The sequence below is a fragment of the Platichthys flesus genome, chromosome 4, assembly GCF_949316205.1.
Source record: "Platichthys flesus chromosome 4, fPlaFle2.1, whole genome shotgun sequence".
NCBI classification, from domain to species: Eukaryota; Metazoa; Chordata; class Actinopteri; order Pleuronectiformes; family Pleuronectidae; genus Platichthys; species Platichthys flesus.
Window position 1 is genome coordinate 21285029 of NC_084948.1, and position 19847 is coordinate 21304875.

General features: G+C 43.4%; 1 protein-coding gene across 1 annotated transcript in view; it reads left to right on the forward strand.

The window, feature by feature from the left end:
• rtn4rl1b (reticulon 4 receptor-like 1b) overlaps window positions 1-19054 on the forward strand; it is a 127505-nt gene extending 108451 nt beyond the window's left edge. Inside the window, exons 2-3 of the mRNA XM_062385258.1 lie at window positions 14477-14928; window positions 16293-19054. Coding sequence (XP_062241242.1) covers window positions 14477-14928; window positions 16293-17180 — 1340 coding nt within the window. The 3' untranslated portion in view covers window positions 17181-19054. The remainder of the gene's footprint in view (window positions 1-14476; window positions 14929-16292) is intronic.
• The last annotated feature ends 793 nt before the right edge of the window (window positions 19055-19847 follow it).

The following is a 19847-nucleotide window of genomic DNA, read 5'->3' on the forward strand; positions in this document are numbered from 1 at the left end:
ATGTGAGATGTAATACTTTAACTATCGCGTCGTGGGAGTCAGTTTATCAGCCAGTGCGTTTAACCACTAATAAAGTTTCATTTCAAGCCTCAGTTGTGAGGGAATCCGTGCAGTTCTCCCTTTGCTCTAGGTTTAATTATCTCCAACTTTTGTGCTAATCCCCGTTTCTCCAGACAAGATAACCACATGGCGTTTATTAATCGGCTCCACCATCGTCCCAGGGAAGACTGCGGTACAGACTCCCACACCACTCCCACCCGCCCACACATTCAACTTCCACCGCAGCCAAGACTTTTTCTATTTTTTTATTCCACCCTCAGAGGAAAACTTTCTGTAAAGAAAAGGGAGCATTTCCACAGGGGAAGTGAAAAGAAGAGCATCCACAAGAACAAGGGTTGGTTGATTTGCCTCACGGCTATGAGTCATTTTATGTTGAGGCCCTGAGAGGTTTCAATGACTGAACTCCCTCTTTGGTCTGACAGGTTTTCCTGATCTCTATGTTCACTGTGAAAACATTTTTTATTAGGTACTGGACGAAAAGAAAATAAGCTGAATGAGGAAATCCAGGCAATTTAAGTTTGTGGATCTTTTTTTGACTTTCAGACAGAAGGCAATGTTTTACATTCTTTCATTTCATACCGACAAATTGTTTTCTTGTTACAATGACCATGAGTTCCCCTTACACAGGGTGAGGCGTCATTTATTTTACATTATTCTTACTGTCAACAAATCCCATGAATAAATCAAACCGGCTATGTTTTAGTCCAAAAAGTATGTTCTGACTTCCCCTTGGCATTCAGCCCCAGGTTCTTTCATTACTCAAAATGTAAAGCTTTATAAAACAGGGGTATGAAATACTGCAGACATTACTCAAACAGGAGGGCATAATGAATCTGCTGAGGACTTTGTTCAGGTGCACATCAATACACATTAGGTGCAGAGTGAGTGTTTACAGCAACAGGACTGAGTGTGAGGGATCGAGTTCGAAGAAAGGAATGAAAAAAAATGTGATCCAGCGTGACACTGAACAAGAATGGAGGTCTCTCATACAGAGGAAAAAGGGGGAAATAAACACATGAAAGGATCGATCAGTTGTTGTATAAATTTATTTTCATTTGTTTTATTGACAATTATAGGATTTTTCCCCCCTTAAATAATGTGTTTTAAATTGCCTCCACCTGACCAAACCGTAACCAAAGCTGTGTTGGAGTAGAAAAAAACAAAAGTAAACTCATTTTGTAGGACTGGGATAATGACTTATTTGATCATTTAAGTATTTAGGATGATTTATTATTTTAATATTTACCTTCCGGTTGTTCACCCCTGCACGTTAAGACCTTTCCTATATATCATTATATTAAGGATTTATGTCCATTGTCTGCTCTTTGCAAAGCACATTTTATCCCTTTTTAAAACGGACACACACATCAAGTTTGTTATTTTGTCAACAGTGGGAGCTGAGCGGAAAGAATCACTTTGGCAAACTTGGCATGTTTGAGTTTGGGCTTTAGCCATTACAGCTTCCCATGGTTCAGTGGGACCCGGTTTAACCTCTGAAACGGCCAGAGCCACGCTGCTGCCTGAGGCTAGAGCAGAACGGGTTGGCGAGAGAGAGGCCGCCATGGTGAGGAGGTAGCGTTTGTGCTGGTGAGCGCACAGAGGTGTGAAGATAATAGCCCCAATGGGGAGATATGCAAGGCAGGGGTGCTTTATGAGGCTTGGGCAATCTGCTGTGAAGGAGTCCTGCATCGCACACAGACACTCAAACCGTCAACTTATTCACTTGTTTTACTTCTGGATCTCTCCCTCGCTTTCTCTTTTACCTCTTTTCTCATATTATAAAAAATAATTGTTATCTATTTTATATTTTCTTCAATAGCATGGCCATAGAGTAATTAACTTAGCACAGGGTTCACAAGTATTCTGACTGTAACAAAGAAGAAAGCAACTCACTCCTCTACATACTTCTCGAAATACAGTATTCACAGCATTATTATAAATACAGCATCTCTCTCTCCACACTCTCTCTTCTTTTTCTATGGGTTTTTGTCAAGGTGGTCGTTCGTTAATATCAGTTTATATTCAAATGGAAACTTACATTATCGCATCTTTAGCCTATTTACTGCAAATGTGAAGGTTTTATATATGAAGGTAAACATCTATTTTCAGGAAAAACCGACTCTAGAAAAACAAGTATCATTTGTACGTATTAAACATTCTACATTGCTCAGACAGAAACCATAAACAAGAGAAATGACTGTGTGTTCATGATATGATGAGATGAAAATTAATGATCAGGAAAATGGAGAAGAAAAAGGTTTCCGTGTGTTATGCTGCTCTCCCCCCCCCCCCAGGCTGTGATATGTTCTGACATATTTTTACAGTTTCTATGGCAATACCCGTATTTTAGCAAAAGTGAACATTGAATTTTGTTTTGGTATGAGGGATATTAAAGTGTTTATATTTGTAAAGAACATGGCTGTTGTGTCTCTGTACAGGCTGTGTAGTGTAGCAGGAATGGTTGCTCTCTTTCCTATCTCGTCTGTTTTCTCCGGGATGTCGAGTGGCCACCAGCCTCGGCCGCCAGACCGTTTGTCTCTCTCAGTTTCCTCACACATAATGTGCCAGTTGGTATTTTCTGTTCAGCTCTAAACAACATAGAGTTGTTTTGTTGTGCATGTCCAGTGGCCGATGTACACGTCTTCATCTTTGGCAGTCCAGATTGTGCTAGAGGAGCTGAGGCCCATGTCCAGCTGGCTGATGGGATTTCTGTCCTCTCGCCGAGCTTGGGGTGTTTAACCCTGTGGTTTTGGATTCATATTCGCCAGTTGGCTGCACTGTATGGTGCACGGTGGTAAAGTGGTTTGCACTGTCGACCTCACAGCAAGAGAGTTCCCTATTCGAGTCCCCGTTGTGGATTTTCTTGGATTGCAGATTTCTAGCTTCCTACCACAGTCCCACTCCCACGGTCATCGGGGTTTGGTTAATTGGAGACTCTTGATCAAGGTTTACCCAACCTTTTGCCCATATAATATGATATATAATATATGGATGGATGGATACTGCATTATTTTTGTCTCTAGCTTCATCACCCCATCTTTTACTCTCCTCTCTCTTTACCGATGACCTCCCTGTGTCATGCCCTCATTTCGCGGCCTCTCCCTCCTTCGTTGAAATACCCTACTCGCAATTTCTTGTGTAAACAAACTCCTCAACAACCCTCTCTCTCTCTCTCTCTCTCTCTCTCCCTCTCTCTCTCTCTCTCTCTCGCTCTCTCTATCTCTCTCCATCTCTCTCTCTCTCTCTCTCTCTCTCTCTCTCGCTCTCTCTATCTCTCTCCATCTCTCTCCATCTCTCTCTCTCTCTCTCTCTCTCTCTCTCTCTCTCTCCTTGACTTTACTTCTCTTTATCAGTCTTCAAGGAGAGATGGGGCTGAAGTGGCTGGAGGGAATCATGTTTCATCATCCAGCCGTATGAACTGAGATGGAGCCTGACATCTGCTCTAGCCGTTGCTCGTCTGACTAGCATGTTGGTTGTGAAATGTTACGTGAAATATTAAATGGGAAGGTTCCCTTTCTGGTCTCAACGTCGCAAGAAGTTCAAGGGACCTAGTCATTACATGCAACGTAAATTAGTCACAGGCCATCATCGGGAGCGGGGGGGAATAAACCACTTATCTGTGGAACGTCTGCAGCAGGGCACTTAGCTTTATAATGAGGGGGGGGGGGGGTATTGGGTAGTCACCAGTGAGAGGTAGTTGCATGCACGCCGGCAGCTCAGTGGGAGGGGATAAGCACTCGCACCAGCTGAGGAGTGTGTGTGGTTCGCCTCCGGAGGGTTCAGGTTTACAATGGAGAGGGAGGAAAACAAAAAAGAAAGTGAAAATGGCAAAAAGCAGGAGCCCTCCCGACAGGACACACCGTCACGAAGATCCGGTGATTTGCCGTGACCCTTATTCCACCGCATGGATAAAACACAAGCATGTGGGTAAAGTAACCCAGGGAAGAAATTCATTGTCGCGTTGTGTGTTTTTCAGGTTTTGTTGATGGAACTCTTTGAAGTGAATCTTTAGTTCGGGCGTCTGGCTTTTTTCGGTGACTCACTAAATCCCATAAGCTGCTATAGTATCTCTAACGGCCAGACCGGGGTTTCTTTAATCACAACTAGACAGTGACTGTGTTTTATCCAGCGGAGCCTCCTGCTTTGTAGCTCGGGGAAACAACCACGGAATCAATTAAACAGCAAAGAGGAGGGAGGAGAGGAGTAAATAATGGCAGAGACAGGTCGTTAAGAGGAGCAGCAATTTGCATGAGTCAGAGGGACATTAAGTATGTCAATTTATAGAAACGTAGCCGGTAACACTCAGGAAAACACCGCTGGTTAGACTTTAAGACCATTCCACGGTGAGGGCTGGTGAATTCCTCTGGATTTTAAACTCAATAAACAGGCACAGGTATGAGAGCGTTTGCTGCATGGAGCCACAACGGGGACTCAAGGGCAACTCTAATACACTGCAGAGAATCGAGCGAATGGAACGATGATGAGTTATCATCCTCAGCTGGAGCCGGACTGTATGAAACCAAAGAGAGGCCGAATGAAGACAGAACAGTGGGGCAAGAAAAGTTGAGGAACCAAAATGGAATCCAATTGGGAGCGAAACACTTCTCAATGTGATTTCATGACAATTTGACATGAAGAGGAGCAGCCCCCCCCCCCCCCCCTTGCATTGTGAGAAAGTTGCAGTGAATGCTGAGCATGTGTTTGCTGGGGGGAAAGAGAGCCGGGGGCCTGGAAGGTGATAAGCCCTGTAGAGGCCCACTACATTACTGAATTAACATTACACCAGGATCAATGGGGAGCCTCTAGTGTGAGAAACTAGACTTAATGAAATGGGATTACTCTCTTAAGATCAAGGTCCTCCACTTCTATTCTGCCCCTCAGCTGCTTTTCGCCGGCTCAATTGTGTTCTGTTGTGTTTTCTCTCTCCTCGCCCACTTCTGAAGAAAACACACAAATTCTAATTATGACCACAGACTGACAAGGCCCCTCCAGTCAGCAGGTTTAAGTCCAAAGTTTTTCTGGAAATGTGAAAGGACTGCACAGCAAAGACGGTTTGTTGTTGGAATTGTGGTGCCTATGGGGGTTTTCTCAAGGTTCTGGCTTCTCTGCACTGTCCAAAGACTTGCAGATCGGAGTTAGGTTAGCTTGATATTGATCATAGCTGTTTATATGATGGGCTAGGGACCTGTCCAGGGTGTACCCCGCCTTTCACCCAATGTAAACTGGGACTGGCTCCAGCCCCAACAAGACACTCAGAGGTTCAGCCAATGGGGTGGTTGGAAGGAATTTGAGAATAAGCATTTAAAAGCTCATTTAGAAAAAAGTTTTCCTCCCATATATTTCAAATTGGCTGAGAAAAGTTAATACACAGCAGCAGCATCCATGTGTTAATCTTTTAGTTTATTTAACTGGATCCAAGTGCAAGAAAAAAAAATTAGGCCAGAGTTAGCTACTGTGTATAGCTCATGTGCATCAGCTGTCCCTGGGCAGGATGATATGAAATCTTTTCAGGGGTCAATGTCAGCGTCAAGGCTAACGTTAGCTGCTTCACAACAACACTGGGGAATTCCAATTGGAACAACCAGGAAAATAACATCTATGCCAATTGAAACTTCACAGACAGTTTCTGAAGCACAGACCACTGATCTGTATTCAGCACTTTCTTCCAATCACTCATAGTTTCTCTTTCAATACACTACTGCATTGTCATAGCTACTAAGACTAAGAGCAGCTAATCAGCAGTATATTGGTGATTGGATTGCATGTTATAATAATTTAGCTCACTCCTGTTTTTAGCTCACTCCTCTGTCTTTTAGCTCACTCCTCTGTCTTTTAGCTCACTCCTCTGTCTTTTAGCTCACTCCTCCATTTTGTGAGTCCTTTTGGTCTCTTGGTCATTCGGCCTTCTCTTGAACTAATGAACCACGGTGCATCACGCTTTTCTGCTTGATTTCCCATCTCTCTTTGCCTCTTTGAAGCCATACGTTAAGACTGTTGAAACTCCCTTTATGTGTATGTGTGCGTGTGAATACCTTTACATACATGCAGCAGCAAACTCTCACCTGCTATGAATAATTGATCAGTTAAATATAGGGCGCTTCAGGTTTGTAAGCTGAAGCAGCAGGAAGGTAGAGTTTGTCCTGAGAGAGCCATGTAAGAGGAGGTTGAAGACCAGTGTGGTGGAAAATGCCACCTCTCAGGTGAGGTATGTAGGTCTATACTGACCTGATGAATCCAAAGGAGGAGCTGTGCAACTTCTAAATCATTAATCCGGCTTTTAGTGGCATGTAAAGCACTGTCTGTGTGTGTATGTCTCCAGGGTTAGTGAATGTTATATCTACACATGTCAACTCAATGCAATTTTAAAGAGAATATTCAATTCAATCAAGACAATGTGCGATGTTAAAAATACGAGGGCGAGATGGTGGAGCACAGAATTGTTGATAACAGGAAAAACAGCAACACAATTTACCGCCTTTATTTCCTGTTGACAAGCGTTGGCAGCACAATAACAACTCGTCAGCTAAGACCAATTGAATATTTGTCCGGTAAATAACATGAAATTATTTGTGTTAGCACACGCACATTGTTGGGTCATGCTGTAAATTGCTTGTGATGATTGTAGCGTTTGAGCCGACAGGTATCTGAAATGAAGGACAGCCAAATAAACATGCAGAGCAGATTGAGATACATCTGCATGCTACGAGACTGTTCGGATCATTTTAAATAGAATAGATAATTATATTTTGGTTGTGTCATTGGAAAAAAAGGAAATAGATTGTTTGTTTATTGCACTTTTGGCTGCAGCCTCTCACTGGCCATCCTGCTTTCCTGAGCACCACGGTCATTTGTGAACTCCGTGGGGAAATTTCACTCTTTGATTTTGCCCGTTCAACAGAAACATCTCAGCACGGCCTCAGTTAAAGAGCAGCAGCCGCCCTGGAGCTGGTAATGATTTAATACCTTGCTTGGTTTCTTCATAGGACAGATGCTCAGTGACACAAGGCTTGTAAACCGGTTCAGCTGGTTCACGGAGTAACGACAGTGCCGGCTCTACAGTTGTGTTCCTTTAACTGGGCAATGAACAGATCTCTAACCTTTTCCTCTCGTTACTTAAAGATTGAGCTACGATCGGTGTCATTGATAGTTTTCAGCAATATAAGCAACACGTTTTGATTCTCTCCTTTTCCCTGCTTCTGTCGGCTCGCTGTCACACGGCATCACCACAACGCAGCTGTTGCTGTGACAGAGGCGCAGGATGAGTGGCAGCGCCGGACTCTGTGTTTGACATACATGCGCATGATCGAACTAGACGCGAGAGGCGGACGAGCCGGGCAGACCGACAAGTGACCAGCCGGCTGCTGATAGCTATCAACTCAGCCCTGTACTCACAACACACACACGCTGCACAACAGAATATACTGTAACTAAGAAATCAGGTGTTACTGTGTGCGATTAGAGGCAAGGATGGGATTGGTCCCACTACTCTGTAAAAAGGCAAATCAATTAATGGTTAATTATCTACATGTTCAGCCCAGTAAATCCAGTAGTGACATTAAAAAGCAGTCATTTAATACTGACATGTCGCTTGCATTGTAACCCACTGTTTCTTTCTCATCTGTTTACTAAGTAGTGCTCTTAAACAAAGGCCAAATGTAATCATCCTGTTTGTCTCTTAAGATTTCAACCACCTTCACTAATGACAGTGAAGTTCCAGCATTGAAAATATTCAGTTAGAAATCACTCATTTTAAAAGAAACGCTCTTATCTACCTATTTTTATCTATAAAGAAATGAATTAGAAATTCAAATAAGACCTTTTGAACTAAATAAACACATTTACCAGTTTGAGAAGCAACAATTGCTACTTAAATCTGTTAAATGAGTATCCGACAGTAGTTTTCTGATTTGACTCATCATCATCACACCTAATGATTCTGGCGATACTGCTTTACTTGCACTGGCGGCAGTCAAAGCTAATTTCCCTAAAGAAAAAAAGTCTGAAACAGAGTCTGGAATAACTTGTGATGATCAAAACACGAGGCTGCTCAACACGTATGGAGAAGCCGTGATAATAACACATATTTACTGTCCGTGTTAGACCGTAAAGATCTCTCTCCGTTTGCAGAGATGAAGATCCGACATTATATATAACACCTCCAAGACCCGCAAACCATCAACCATGAGAGATAATTATTAGTCACTCCGCCGATTGGAAGTGCATTATAGATGCTCTCACTTAAACGGAACTATATGAACTACATATAGACACAATTTGGATGATTTATAAAGCTTTGGCAGAACCATTAGTTTAGTTTAGCCGGTGCTGTGCAATACCGCCGAGGGAAACGCAATATATTTGAATCATTTGGCTTTGTGCTGTCATGATAATTTAGTTGGTGGCTGACAGTGTTGGCCCGACAGCGGTGATTTGGCGAGTCTTCCCGTATACGCTTGTGCTTCGATGGAGTGTGTGTCTATGTGTGTGTGTGTGTGTGTGTGTGTGTGTGTGTGTGTGCGTCCTGTATAGCATCCGTCAACGTTTAACAGAACACGGTGTAAGCGTGACGAGTGGCAGACCTGCAGGCACAGATGTGTCTCTCCACATGTAAGAAAAGTGGAATCAGCCTCTACTTTGTATCCATTAAAGTCTGCTAATTAAAACGTGGGTTTTAAACATCCGTTGATAGCTGAGCTCACAGCTACCTGCCTCTCTGCCGGGCTCCTTCGGCGTCGTGCTTTATTCACCTGCGCGCCCTCGACAAACCCTCATCTTTATTCTGTACATGCTTCACATGGTGCAGCTTGTTTGGATGAGTTATTTTTAGGCCCTCTTGATTCCTCAACCTGAGAAACACTGCTGTCACTCACACCATCTCAGGCTTTTTCATGTTTATCTTCCCTCTGGTCCGTTGCTTGCTTGCCTAATGCGTTTATGTGTCATAACTAACTCTCTGCAGTGGCAAGTGTCTGTTCTATTGAGGTGAGAGAGAGACCTCTGTCATAGTTTCCCACATAGACTTCTTCTTCGGTCTCTAACTGAAGTTTCTCTCCCTTTGTCCCTTTTTTAATCTGAAGATATTCAATAGACAGAGCCACATCATTGACCGGCTACTGCTGTTCACAATATTAAACTGGCCATAAAGTAGCACTTTGTGGACATAAATATCAATACTGTGGAGAGCACGCTGCTCCAATTAACCCTGACACAACTTGGCACTGTGCTGGCCCCCGGTTTTCATCTGCTTTAAACTCCAGCCGCTCCCCCGCCTCGGCAGGAATAGAATCACAAACTGTGCTCCTCAAATTTAGGCCAGACTGAGAAAAGAATGATCAGACAATTAGTGCACAGGAAGTGATGACGACATTGAAGATAGTTGACGAAGGAAAAATGGAGCAGAACAACCAAATATAAATCAAAGGCACTAGTCCCACTGAGCCTCGGTATCTGAGTATTACAAAAGTCTATGAAGAACAGTGATAAGGTGAATAAGGTAAAATTAGGACTTCTATATCTCTTATTTGTATCTATCGCAAGAGAAGATGGAGAAAAATTAAGTGTTTGGGGATTTTCCAAGAACAAAAACTACTCGTTGATATTTAGAAAATTCACTGTATAGAATAATTACCCTATCAGCTCTGTGTGACCTCATTTATGTGTAGTGTGTCGCCGTGAGATAAGAGATGAGACCAGCTCCAGTACAGACAGACACACAAACACAAACACGCATCTGCACCAGAAGGGATATCAGAGCAAAGCAATACATTTCAATTCTGCTGCATTTCTTCGAGACCTCAGCGTTGTCATTGTTCTCTCTTCATTTTACTTTCATCCACTAGAAGAATTGTCAGGGAACCTTGTGAGGCTGTATCGCCTGCAGCCGGGCCGGGGAAAGGCAAATGAGACTAAATCTATTACCATCTGCAGTTGGCTGTAAAAAAACAAAACAAATATTGCCCGGGCAGACGTGGTAGTCGTAACTGTGTGCACGGTCGCTCATGTGTGAGTTTGCTGTTCAGTCACAAAATAATAGAAGTCATCAGTGTGGGTTTTTTTTGCAATTCAATGATTTCCTTTGCAAATTGTAAGAAACATCTTTAAAGCTTTATTTCTAAATGTTTTAATTAAAATAAAATTGCAGTCATTGACCCACACTGCAAGTGTCAGGAGCTGATGATCCGATTGGAACATTGTTCAGTTCGCCGTGAAAGCAAAGCTTATATAAACGAAGATAAATGGAAAGCAAGTTTATGTAAAAACTTATAATTTATTGATGTAACTCCTTTTTAATATTGCTCAATTTTTTTTCAAGTCTATTAAAAGATGCTTTGGATTAAACATATATTAGAGATCTTAAAACGACATATTTGGGATGTAAACAACTGCAAATACATAATTCAGATGTAAACAGATGAGGCACGAGAAATAGAAAAAATAACAGAATCCACATGTTTTTTGCAGTAATATTTTAGTTAATGTTAATATTAGTTTTAATAAATAGTCTGATAACGAAGTCTGGCATGTGACATAACAGTACATGTTAAACCAACCAACATGCAATGCTTCAAGTTATACAAAATGGCCACTGTTCAGACCTTCAGTTCTAGTTCCACCATTCACTTTATGAGCTAAACATATAAGATTCTGTTCAGACTTACTTTTGTATTCTTAGAAAGCCTGGTTCGAATACAAATCAAAAGTTAAACTTGTTAAAATGCAGTTGGAAAAACTATTTAACACAGAAGAACTTTGGGATCTTTCTATGTGATTACAGTATAGAGTCAAACCTAAATTGGCTCCACAGCGTGAAAGTTCACCAGAGTTTACCATTATTAACCGCTATATGCATGGACATGACCGTAAACACCTCTGAGTGCAGAGCCAAGACGTTATTTGAAAGCAGGTAATAACTGCAGCGAAAACACCAGGGTGCTTATCAGGGTCTTTGGAGAGACACAGGAAATTGAGTTTGTCCAGTCTAATGATGGGCAGAGTCACACAACTCTAGACGTACCGTTTCCCGCCTATTAGCAGAGATGTGTTATTCATGAGGGCAAATCTAGTGTGAACTATGTTTCATTGATATTCTACTCATTCCCCTTCCCATTGTCTGTCGGGGGACCCGCAACACTCTGTTTTATTCATCTATTTATCCACTGTCTTTCCACTCCCCCGAAGAAAAAAGGGAATTTTGGTGAGGCCGGGGTCGCGGTGTCAAACGTGATTCTCCCTGTAAGAAGCCATCAATACCATCTGTCATCGGTAACCAGTAAGCAGGGAAGAGAGGGTGATGGGAAGCTGCAGAGGGAGCCACTTGGAGGTGAACCACTTGTGATGAAAGTCTTAATACACAGCCCAGACTCCTATCAGAAATAGATGCACATTTTCCTTTCCAAAAAAAAACATTCTCTCTCTTTCACGGCCTCTTCTTTATCCTGCCAAATTCAAACAGGCACCATTGGCATACATGTATACGCCAAGTCGTGTCCAAAGAATTTTTATAATACAATTTGAGATGAATGGCTCTTTGTGCCTGAGCACAATGTAGTTGTGACACACATTAATTTCTTACATTTCATTTAAGGACAGCATTCCCACACAATACGTATTTCTTCCTTTGTTGGCGAAAACCAGTCTCCCTATTCAAACCAGTGTAAACAAGCGTCACTCAGCCTTTTTATGCTCGTCATCCTGACACAGTCTGGCCCAGTTCCTTCCCAAACCTGATCCAGAGCGCATGTCTCATTGTAGCTCCAGAAAGCCGCCACAAACGGTGAATACATACGCCACATTGTTTGTTTGCGTGTGTTGGCAGTGTAAATACATGGGGGCTGAGACCAGTGAGCTGGCAGGTGTTGAAGTCTCCAGTGGAAGCGCATGTTGTGTCGGCGTAAGAGAGAGAACACACACGAGCTCTCAGTGTGGCAGAAAACAAGGAGAAGAGTGTACGCCTCTCCCCAGTTACTCCATCTGCATGCGCCAGAAGACCGTACTGGCAGCATCAGAAGAGCATCCACATCATAAGTTCACATTCCTCTGACGCCTCACCAGGGATGAAGTTGAAAGATTTCTGGTTTTGTTCATAGGGAATGAGAACGAGACATTAAACTCCATCCGCCGTCCTTTTAGTCTCAATGTTTTCCCCCCACGAATAGAGCGGTGTTTGGCAAAGCAGTAAAAAAAACACCATTTGAGAGGATTAGATTAAGCGGGGTAAAGAATCTATTACTTTACTGACAAGCTGAGCAGAGTGAGAGGCGAGGAGGTGCATCCTCATGTGTCCAAGATGATTAGCAGATCACTGATTCAAATTGTCTCACAATCTAGGCAGCATCTTCATTCTCATTCCCTTGCTTTTCCCTGTGTCTCCCGCTTATCTGTGTGTCTCTCACCTCCTCGGATAATTTCACTATCAGGTAACTAACTCCACTGAAGTCATGCATGAGGAAAACAGTTAATGGAAATAGTTTAAGGCCCCCGAAAATAAATATAATTTTGAGAGTGACAGGGAGATCAGATTGATGAATAATGGAACATCCTGGATGAATTCCTGATTGAAACAAGTATCATTCCATCTCAGAACAAATGTAAAAAAGCTAAAGGAAAGATTAAATTTCCATCATTTTGTGCATTATTTATAAAAAAGAAGAATCTTCTGTGAGGGTCAGTAGTGTAATAAAAATGTGAACCAATACCAAACCAATTTGACAGAAGAGCCGCGTCCCAGGTTCCCAGTGGCTGCTGCGTCATGCAAATGTTCCTCAAGGAGTGGCTGGGAAGTTGACTGTGTCTTGTATTACTTATTCATCTGCTAAATAAACCAAACATGTAATTCACGAGAGTAATGCAAAACGTTTTCCCTCCATTTACTCAGTCAATATATAGGTGCCAGGCTTGATACATCTTCATGAGGAGTCGAGTGTGGGGTGACAAAACAGTCATACATTCTTGTTTGGCCTCGGCAGCCAGCAATAAAGAGGAGATGAAGGTTATGACACTAAATAATGAAAAGTCTAAATAAAGGGCTCTCGTGGAAAATCATGGGGCTCAAAGACAGCGTTTCACCTGCGTGTGAGCACACACTCAAATTAAAGTTTCCGACAGTGTTCAACCGTGAATAATCGTCTCATTTAGTGGGCACAGTTCTGGTTCAGGAGGATGCATGCATTTCCATTGTCGCCCGGCGGAGGGGTTTAACAAATAGGATTAGATCCGTGCCCGAGCACACTCCCATTCAGGTGACATGCAGCTCGGCGCTCCGGCTCCGCGGCGAGACGCAGAATTACTGTTAAAGGTCAGTGGAGTCAGACGCTGAATGTCACAGCTTAGCCACAATTTGGCAAGAAAATACATTCAGACAAATACGACCTGTCTCTCGGGCGGAGGGTAATTCTGCAGCTCCTGAATCCTGAGCATTAAGACCCGGGATTACAGGGTGAGTTCAAAGGCAACAAAGGCATATCGATTAGTGGCAGTGAATCAGGTCCGTGTCGCGCTGTGAATAATAAATTGAGCACAAGGCAGCCAGGGGTTGTCAGATGGAACATTCGTGATGGCGGGCGGGCGGGGGGGGGGGGGGGTTTGAGTTGTGCTCGTTCTAGATGAGACTGTGGATAAGGCACATATCCTGTCTCAGGGTTCTGGGGAATCATGTCACCGATCAGCAAGCGCCTCAGAGCAGCTTACTACAAGTTTAAATAAGCATTCCACGCCCCATTTAACAGCTCAAACAGACTGATGACAGCCCCTGCTCTCTGCAGAGTAGTACCAACGGACTCAGGCAAGAGATTGGACGCTTAATAGTGCATCTCCCTGAGGTGGCAGAATATTGGAGGGGATAACAGTGCAATGAGTTTGAACAGATAAGAAAGACAATGTCTCTGCTGTGTGGAAAACAAAAACGCTTAATGGACCCGTGACAAGAAACACATCCGCGACTGGCACGGAATCACATGAGGAATCAATTTGCAAATTAACAGCTCGACTAATCACGGATTTGTTAGTTGCTCTTGTATCCTGACCTGACTTCAGCACATACTGTAGTGTTCATGTTCAGCCGGGATATCCAACTATTCAGGGGTTTGCTGTGAGGTTTTGTGCAGACATTCATGAGCCTGACATTCAGATGTGTGGTTCAGGGGGAAATCTTCAGACAAGTGCATGTGCTGGATGGATTATCATGAGATTTGCTGCAGATATTAAGCATCATTAGAGGGTCATTAGTGATCCCTCGACTTCAAACTATGACTATGTTAAACATGGTATACTATTCTCCTGCTAGCATGGATAAGACTCTTCAGTGTTATTTATTTAATATTTCTTCTTTCCAGGTTCTGAGCTACACCAGAAGGCACTAAGTTTAACTTTCAAGTTTAAAAAGGGAACTTACATTTTTTCTCTCTTCCTTTGTGTGCAGGCTGCGGGCTGGAGTTCCTGCTGGTTCTCTGCGGACTTGAGTTTTCCTGGTCCTGCCCTCGTCACTGCATCTGCTACACCTCCCCCAGCACCGTCTCCTGCCAGGCCCACAACTTCCTGTCCGTCCCCGAAGGCATCCCTCCCGACAGCGAGCGCATCTTCTTACAGAACAATAAGATCCACCGCTTACTTCGGGGCCACTTCAGCTCCAACACAGTCACTCTCTGGATTTATTCCAACAACATCACATACATTGAGCCCTCCACCTTCCACGGCTTCACGCTGCTGGAGGAGCTGGACCTGGGAGACAACCGCCACCTGCGCTCCCTGGCTGAAGACACCTTCCACGGGCTGAGTCGGCTCAACGCCCTACACCTGTACCGCTGTGGACTCAGCTCGCTCCCGAATAACATCTTCCAAGGCCTCAGAAACCTGCAGTATCTCTACTTGCAGGTAAGCTTGATGTTTCTGGTTCTTTGTATCACTAAGACCTAGTTGGGCTGTCACTTCAAACTCATGTGTAAATAATTAAAATTCATTCAAATGCAACCCATGTATTCTGTGTTAGAGGATATGTGTGTTTATGTGCATTAGGGATGTCACAATACCAAAAACGTTGTCGTCGATACAGTTAACATAAAATTTCCACTATTCTCGATACCCAATTTGATACCACGGCAAAAAACTAAAACAAAACAATAAATCCCATTCGTCTCTCCTCTTAAACAGTTCCTCTTAAACCAACTCACAACTTAAATGTACATTGAAACTATCGAATTACAACCAAAACCCTACAGTCCTTTTTATGTCCATATGATAAAATCCTTAGACTTATTTCAGTGACCTGTTATTGTTACTCTCTTATGATTGTAAGTGTGTTCAGTTGAGTACCTTTACTTTGAAAGGTTCCTTTAACTTAGTGGTTATCCTTAATATCAGTTTGAAATTGACCTTGCATTAATCTTGGGCGCATAAGAAAGAAAATACAAAATATAAATCTCTTCAGTGACATTCTGTGTGATTTGCCTCCTACCGCTCTCTAAATGGCACCAACATCCACACATCATCATCCAGGTGAAGCCAGGGCATCCACCAGAGCGATTTACGATGAAGCACCAAATGAACAAGTGAAGAAATCTTCCCTAAAACAAAACCAGTGTGCAGAGCCGTTATTTTATACCTCAAATGCCTCTTTTCACTTAATATACTGGAATTCAAAAAACAAGACAATAACTTTTATAAAACATTTGTGAACTCTCCCTGACTCTTTTCAGAATTCAAGGCATCCTCGGTTACAAACACGTTGAATATTTAATTAGTTCCTGTGTTTAAAGAGTAGTTCACAAACACACAGCACAAACTGATTTTACAGTGGTGTGCAGACAAACCCTTTTTATGGGTTTTCTTGGTTTACAGCATTTACTAGATTAAAAAAGCACTGTTTTGTAAAATATTCTGTCTTTCTGTCTTTCTCTGTAGACATTTTCTTAATGTATATTTTCTTTAAAGGTGAACACTTCCTCTTGAACAACTCACAACCTAAACGTACACTGAAACAACTGAATTACAACCAAAACCATAAAGACCATTTTTATGTCCATATGATAAAATGAAATGTACCCTGACATATTTCAGTGACCTGATCCTGTTACTCTCTTACGATTGTACTTTAAAAGGTTCATTAAACTCAGATTTATACGAATGCTTTACGTGGCCTTCAGGCAAACTATTACAGTTACAGTAAAACAGTCCAATATTGAAGTGAAAATACTGCATGATGTGTAATTTGTGACTGGAAGCTCTCTGTCTCTCCTCAGGATAATCATCTGAAGTTCCTGCAGGATGACACGTTCATGGACCTCCACAACCTGAGCCACCTGTTCCTGCATGGGAACCGTCTGTGGAGCATCAACCAGAACACCTTCAGGGGCCTGCGAGCCCTGGACCGACTGCTCCTGCACCAGAACCAGATCGAGTGGGTCGACCGCCTGGCCTTCCATGACCTGAAACGTCTCACCACCCTGTTCCTGTTCAACAACTCCCTGATACAGCTGTCCGGACAGTGCCTGGACATGTTGCCCGCCCTCGAGTACCTGCGCCTCAACAACAATCCCTGGACGTGCGACTGCAAGGCCCTGACTCTCTGGGAATGGTTGAAACGGTTCAGAGGGTCGACCTCCTCGGTGGGCTGTGAGGCACCAGCTGATTTGGCCGGGAAAGACCTCAAAGAGCTGCGCAAGGAGGATTTCCCCAGCTGCTCCCCAACTGTTCCTAACTCCGAGTCCAGAGCCCAGACTAACAATTTCTCTGGCACGGTGAATCCGTCCCTGAACCGCAGCGTAGCGGGGGACTCTGGAGGGCAGATCCACATCGTGCACCCCTCGAGGCCCGGCCGCTCTCGGAACTGCACAAAGTCTCGGAACAGGTCGAGCAAGGGGAAAGGTGACAACGAGGTTAACTCCAAGGAGGTCATGGCGGACAAGGAGGATTCCTCCCCAGACTTCACAGACGGGGGGAAACATGACCACACGTCCCCAGACGGCACCGTCACGAGGAGGAAGCACAAGTGCAGCCCCCGGACCACTGTTCGTCCCCCTAGTGGGGTTCAGCAAGCCAACAGGGCGACCTCCTCCCGGTCCTTACTACATGTCTTCGCCCTCCTTGTGGCCTTGATAACAACAAATCTGGACAATATCCTCCGTTGACCTTCAGAGGGTTTTGCTAATGCTAATAACGAAAAAACACAGCCCTCAGATCCTCTCTTGCTCCTGCACTACAAGGCCTGTGTGTCTTATGTGTGTGTATGTGTGTGTGTGTGTGTGTGTGTGTGTGATTATATGTGTAAATGTTGTGTAGGGAGCTTAACTGTCCAGACTGAGAAAAAATCAGCGCAGAGACTCGCAGCACAAAACTTCGGAGGGACTGCGAATGGAAAGATGAACACAGACCAAGCTTGCACTGCCACTGAAGCCAGTACAACTTCATCTCCATGTGTCTCGTCGGCCAATCTATTTTTGTAAACTTCCGTTTTTCCCTCAGCCGGAGCTCACGGAATGAGACGAGATGACAGAGCAGGCGAGGTAGAACCTGTTGGTGAGCTCCGAGACAGAGGAGCTTGGTCTTTAAGTGCTCGTTCCAGCTTTAATTTGTCAGTTTGTTAGTCGCTGTCAAGAAGCGACAAAGGGAAAGTCGACGGAGCTGTGAAGCCTTCGCTATCAGTCTTTTCTTGGTCTCATGCTTTCTGCCAAATATGTTTTGTTCTGTTGCCCCCTTTACGCACAGTATGTCCAAACACGAGTTTCTCATACACACGGAGGTACAGTGTAAACTCGGCAATAAGTTGTCCGTCAGTGTCAGACATGGGGATGTGTCTCTCTAATGGAAATCTATAGCCACAGATGTATTAAGGCCATAAGTATGACAAGCAGTTTGCTCATACACTGTATGAATCTGTAACAATTGTCCTTTTTTGTTTTCCAGGTATTGCAACAAGCTTTCTGCGTATTTAACCACATTTCTACACACAACTCTGCCTCCATCTTCACTTCACACCACTTTTATTCCCTCTGTGCAACTGAATAATAAGCTGCTAATTGTTTTTTCAAGATGACGGGGGAACTGCCATTTGCTATTTTCATTTTGCTTGGAAAAAAACTGTCTCTGGTTGATCAAGCTGTGAATATTGAAGAGTCTGTCTATAAATTGTGTCAGATGTTGTTCATTTGATTTTTCTGAGACACAAAATGGACCTAGACGACAGGAGCCTTGGAGGCCTGGGTGGGGGGGTGGTGGGGGGGGTCAACTGGGGCTTTCTCAGTTTCCCAGTGAGGTCGTGCTGGGCGGAACCCTCCTCGGCACGGGTGTATTTCCCTCATTGAGAAGATGAGGAACAAACGTTTTTTTTTTGTTTTTTGTTTCACGTAACTTCTGAGGAACACAAGAACATGGAGGGGGCGGAAATCTGCGTGGACCTAAAATGACTTGTGATGAGAGAGAGAGGAAAAAAAAGATTTAAAAAAACTGGAGCATGGCAAAACAGGGCTCGTGCAGAGAGAGTCTTGCCTCTTCATTAAGTGACGTGACTGTCCGTGGACGTGAGGAATTCAAAGACCAATAAATCGCAATCTGAGGGGGCGAGGGGGAGCGGCAGCACAGTGCGGACTGACCCACGGACACCTTGTTGCCCCTCTGGAGCGCGTGTGCCTCCCTCGGATCCACGGATAAGACGGTGTTTGTATCAGTGATGTGAACTGTACCATTAGACAATGGAGACGAGGACTTCTTGCAGTGCTGATATTTAAACATTTACTGTATTACTATGACAAAAACAATATCAGTGACATCAATGATGATAACAGGGTTCTCTGCTCCTCCCGCTGTCGGCGGCGGGGGGAGTCTTTACATTGTTTTGATTTCCTGGTGATTTGTTCATTTACGTTTTTCATTGTTATATTTTTAGCACCTTTGCTTTGTTGATGCACAAATTCCTCACCTCCCTCTTTCTTCTTCGACTGTACGCCTCATCATCCTCCTTCTTTGCCATACTTCAGTCGTTCCGTAAGTTATCATCGGAGAACAACAGTACAAAAATGTTTATAAAGATATTAAAATCTATATCTTCTTATGTCTACCGGTGCAGTCTGAGTCTGTTTATTGTTGCGTCCCAGGTTTTATGGGCTTACCCACAGGAGGGAGAAGGTAGCACGCTCAATCCCCTTCTCCAGCCTCTCGTTCCTTTTAATTCATTTAAACCAGAAATTGATCCAGTCAGCAAGTTTAGCTTCTTTTTTTTTTCTCCACTGTGCAATCTGTCTCCGCCGATCAGACTTCACTGTCTAAACAACGGCTTCGTCCTGCAACTGCCCCTGAACATATCTCGGATTTATGTGCATTACACAGTGTAACTATTAGAGAAATATTTGCTGCAAATGCGACTTTATCACCAACACACAGGAAATAAGTACCTGGCCACCTGGGAGGCGAAAAAGGGAAAATTCATGAAGGCTGCACTGAGATATACAGCAGGTCAATAAATCATTTAAAAAAACACTAAGGTTATTAATGAAAGTGTCACATGGAATCTGTAGATATTCCAAGCTATTCTTATTATTAATGGGCCTTTAGAACATAAATTCTATTTCCTTTTCGCTGAATATCCCTCACTGTGATGGAAATTGATCCATGAGTAAGTGTTCAATTTAATTTTTTGATTCATATTCTGTTAAATGATAAATGAGCCCAGAAGGACTGGTGATGTGCATGGTTAAGAGTGCTGTGTAATTATGTTTGAATTGATAGCTGGTCTGGCAGCTGGTGTAGCTACTGTTACTCTGCATCTTCCAATGCTTTTGCTTTTGCGCTTTTGTTATGAT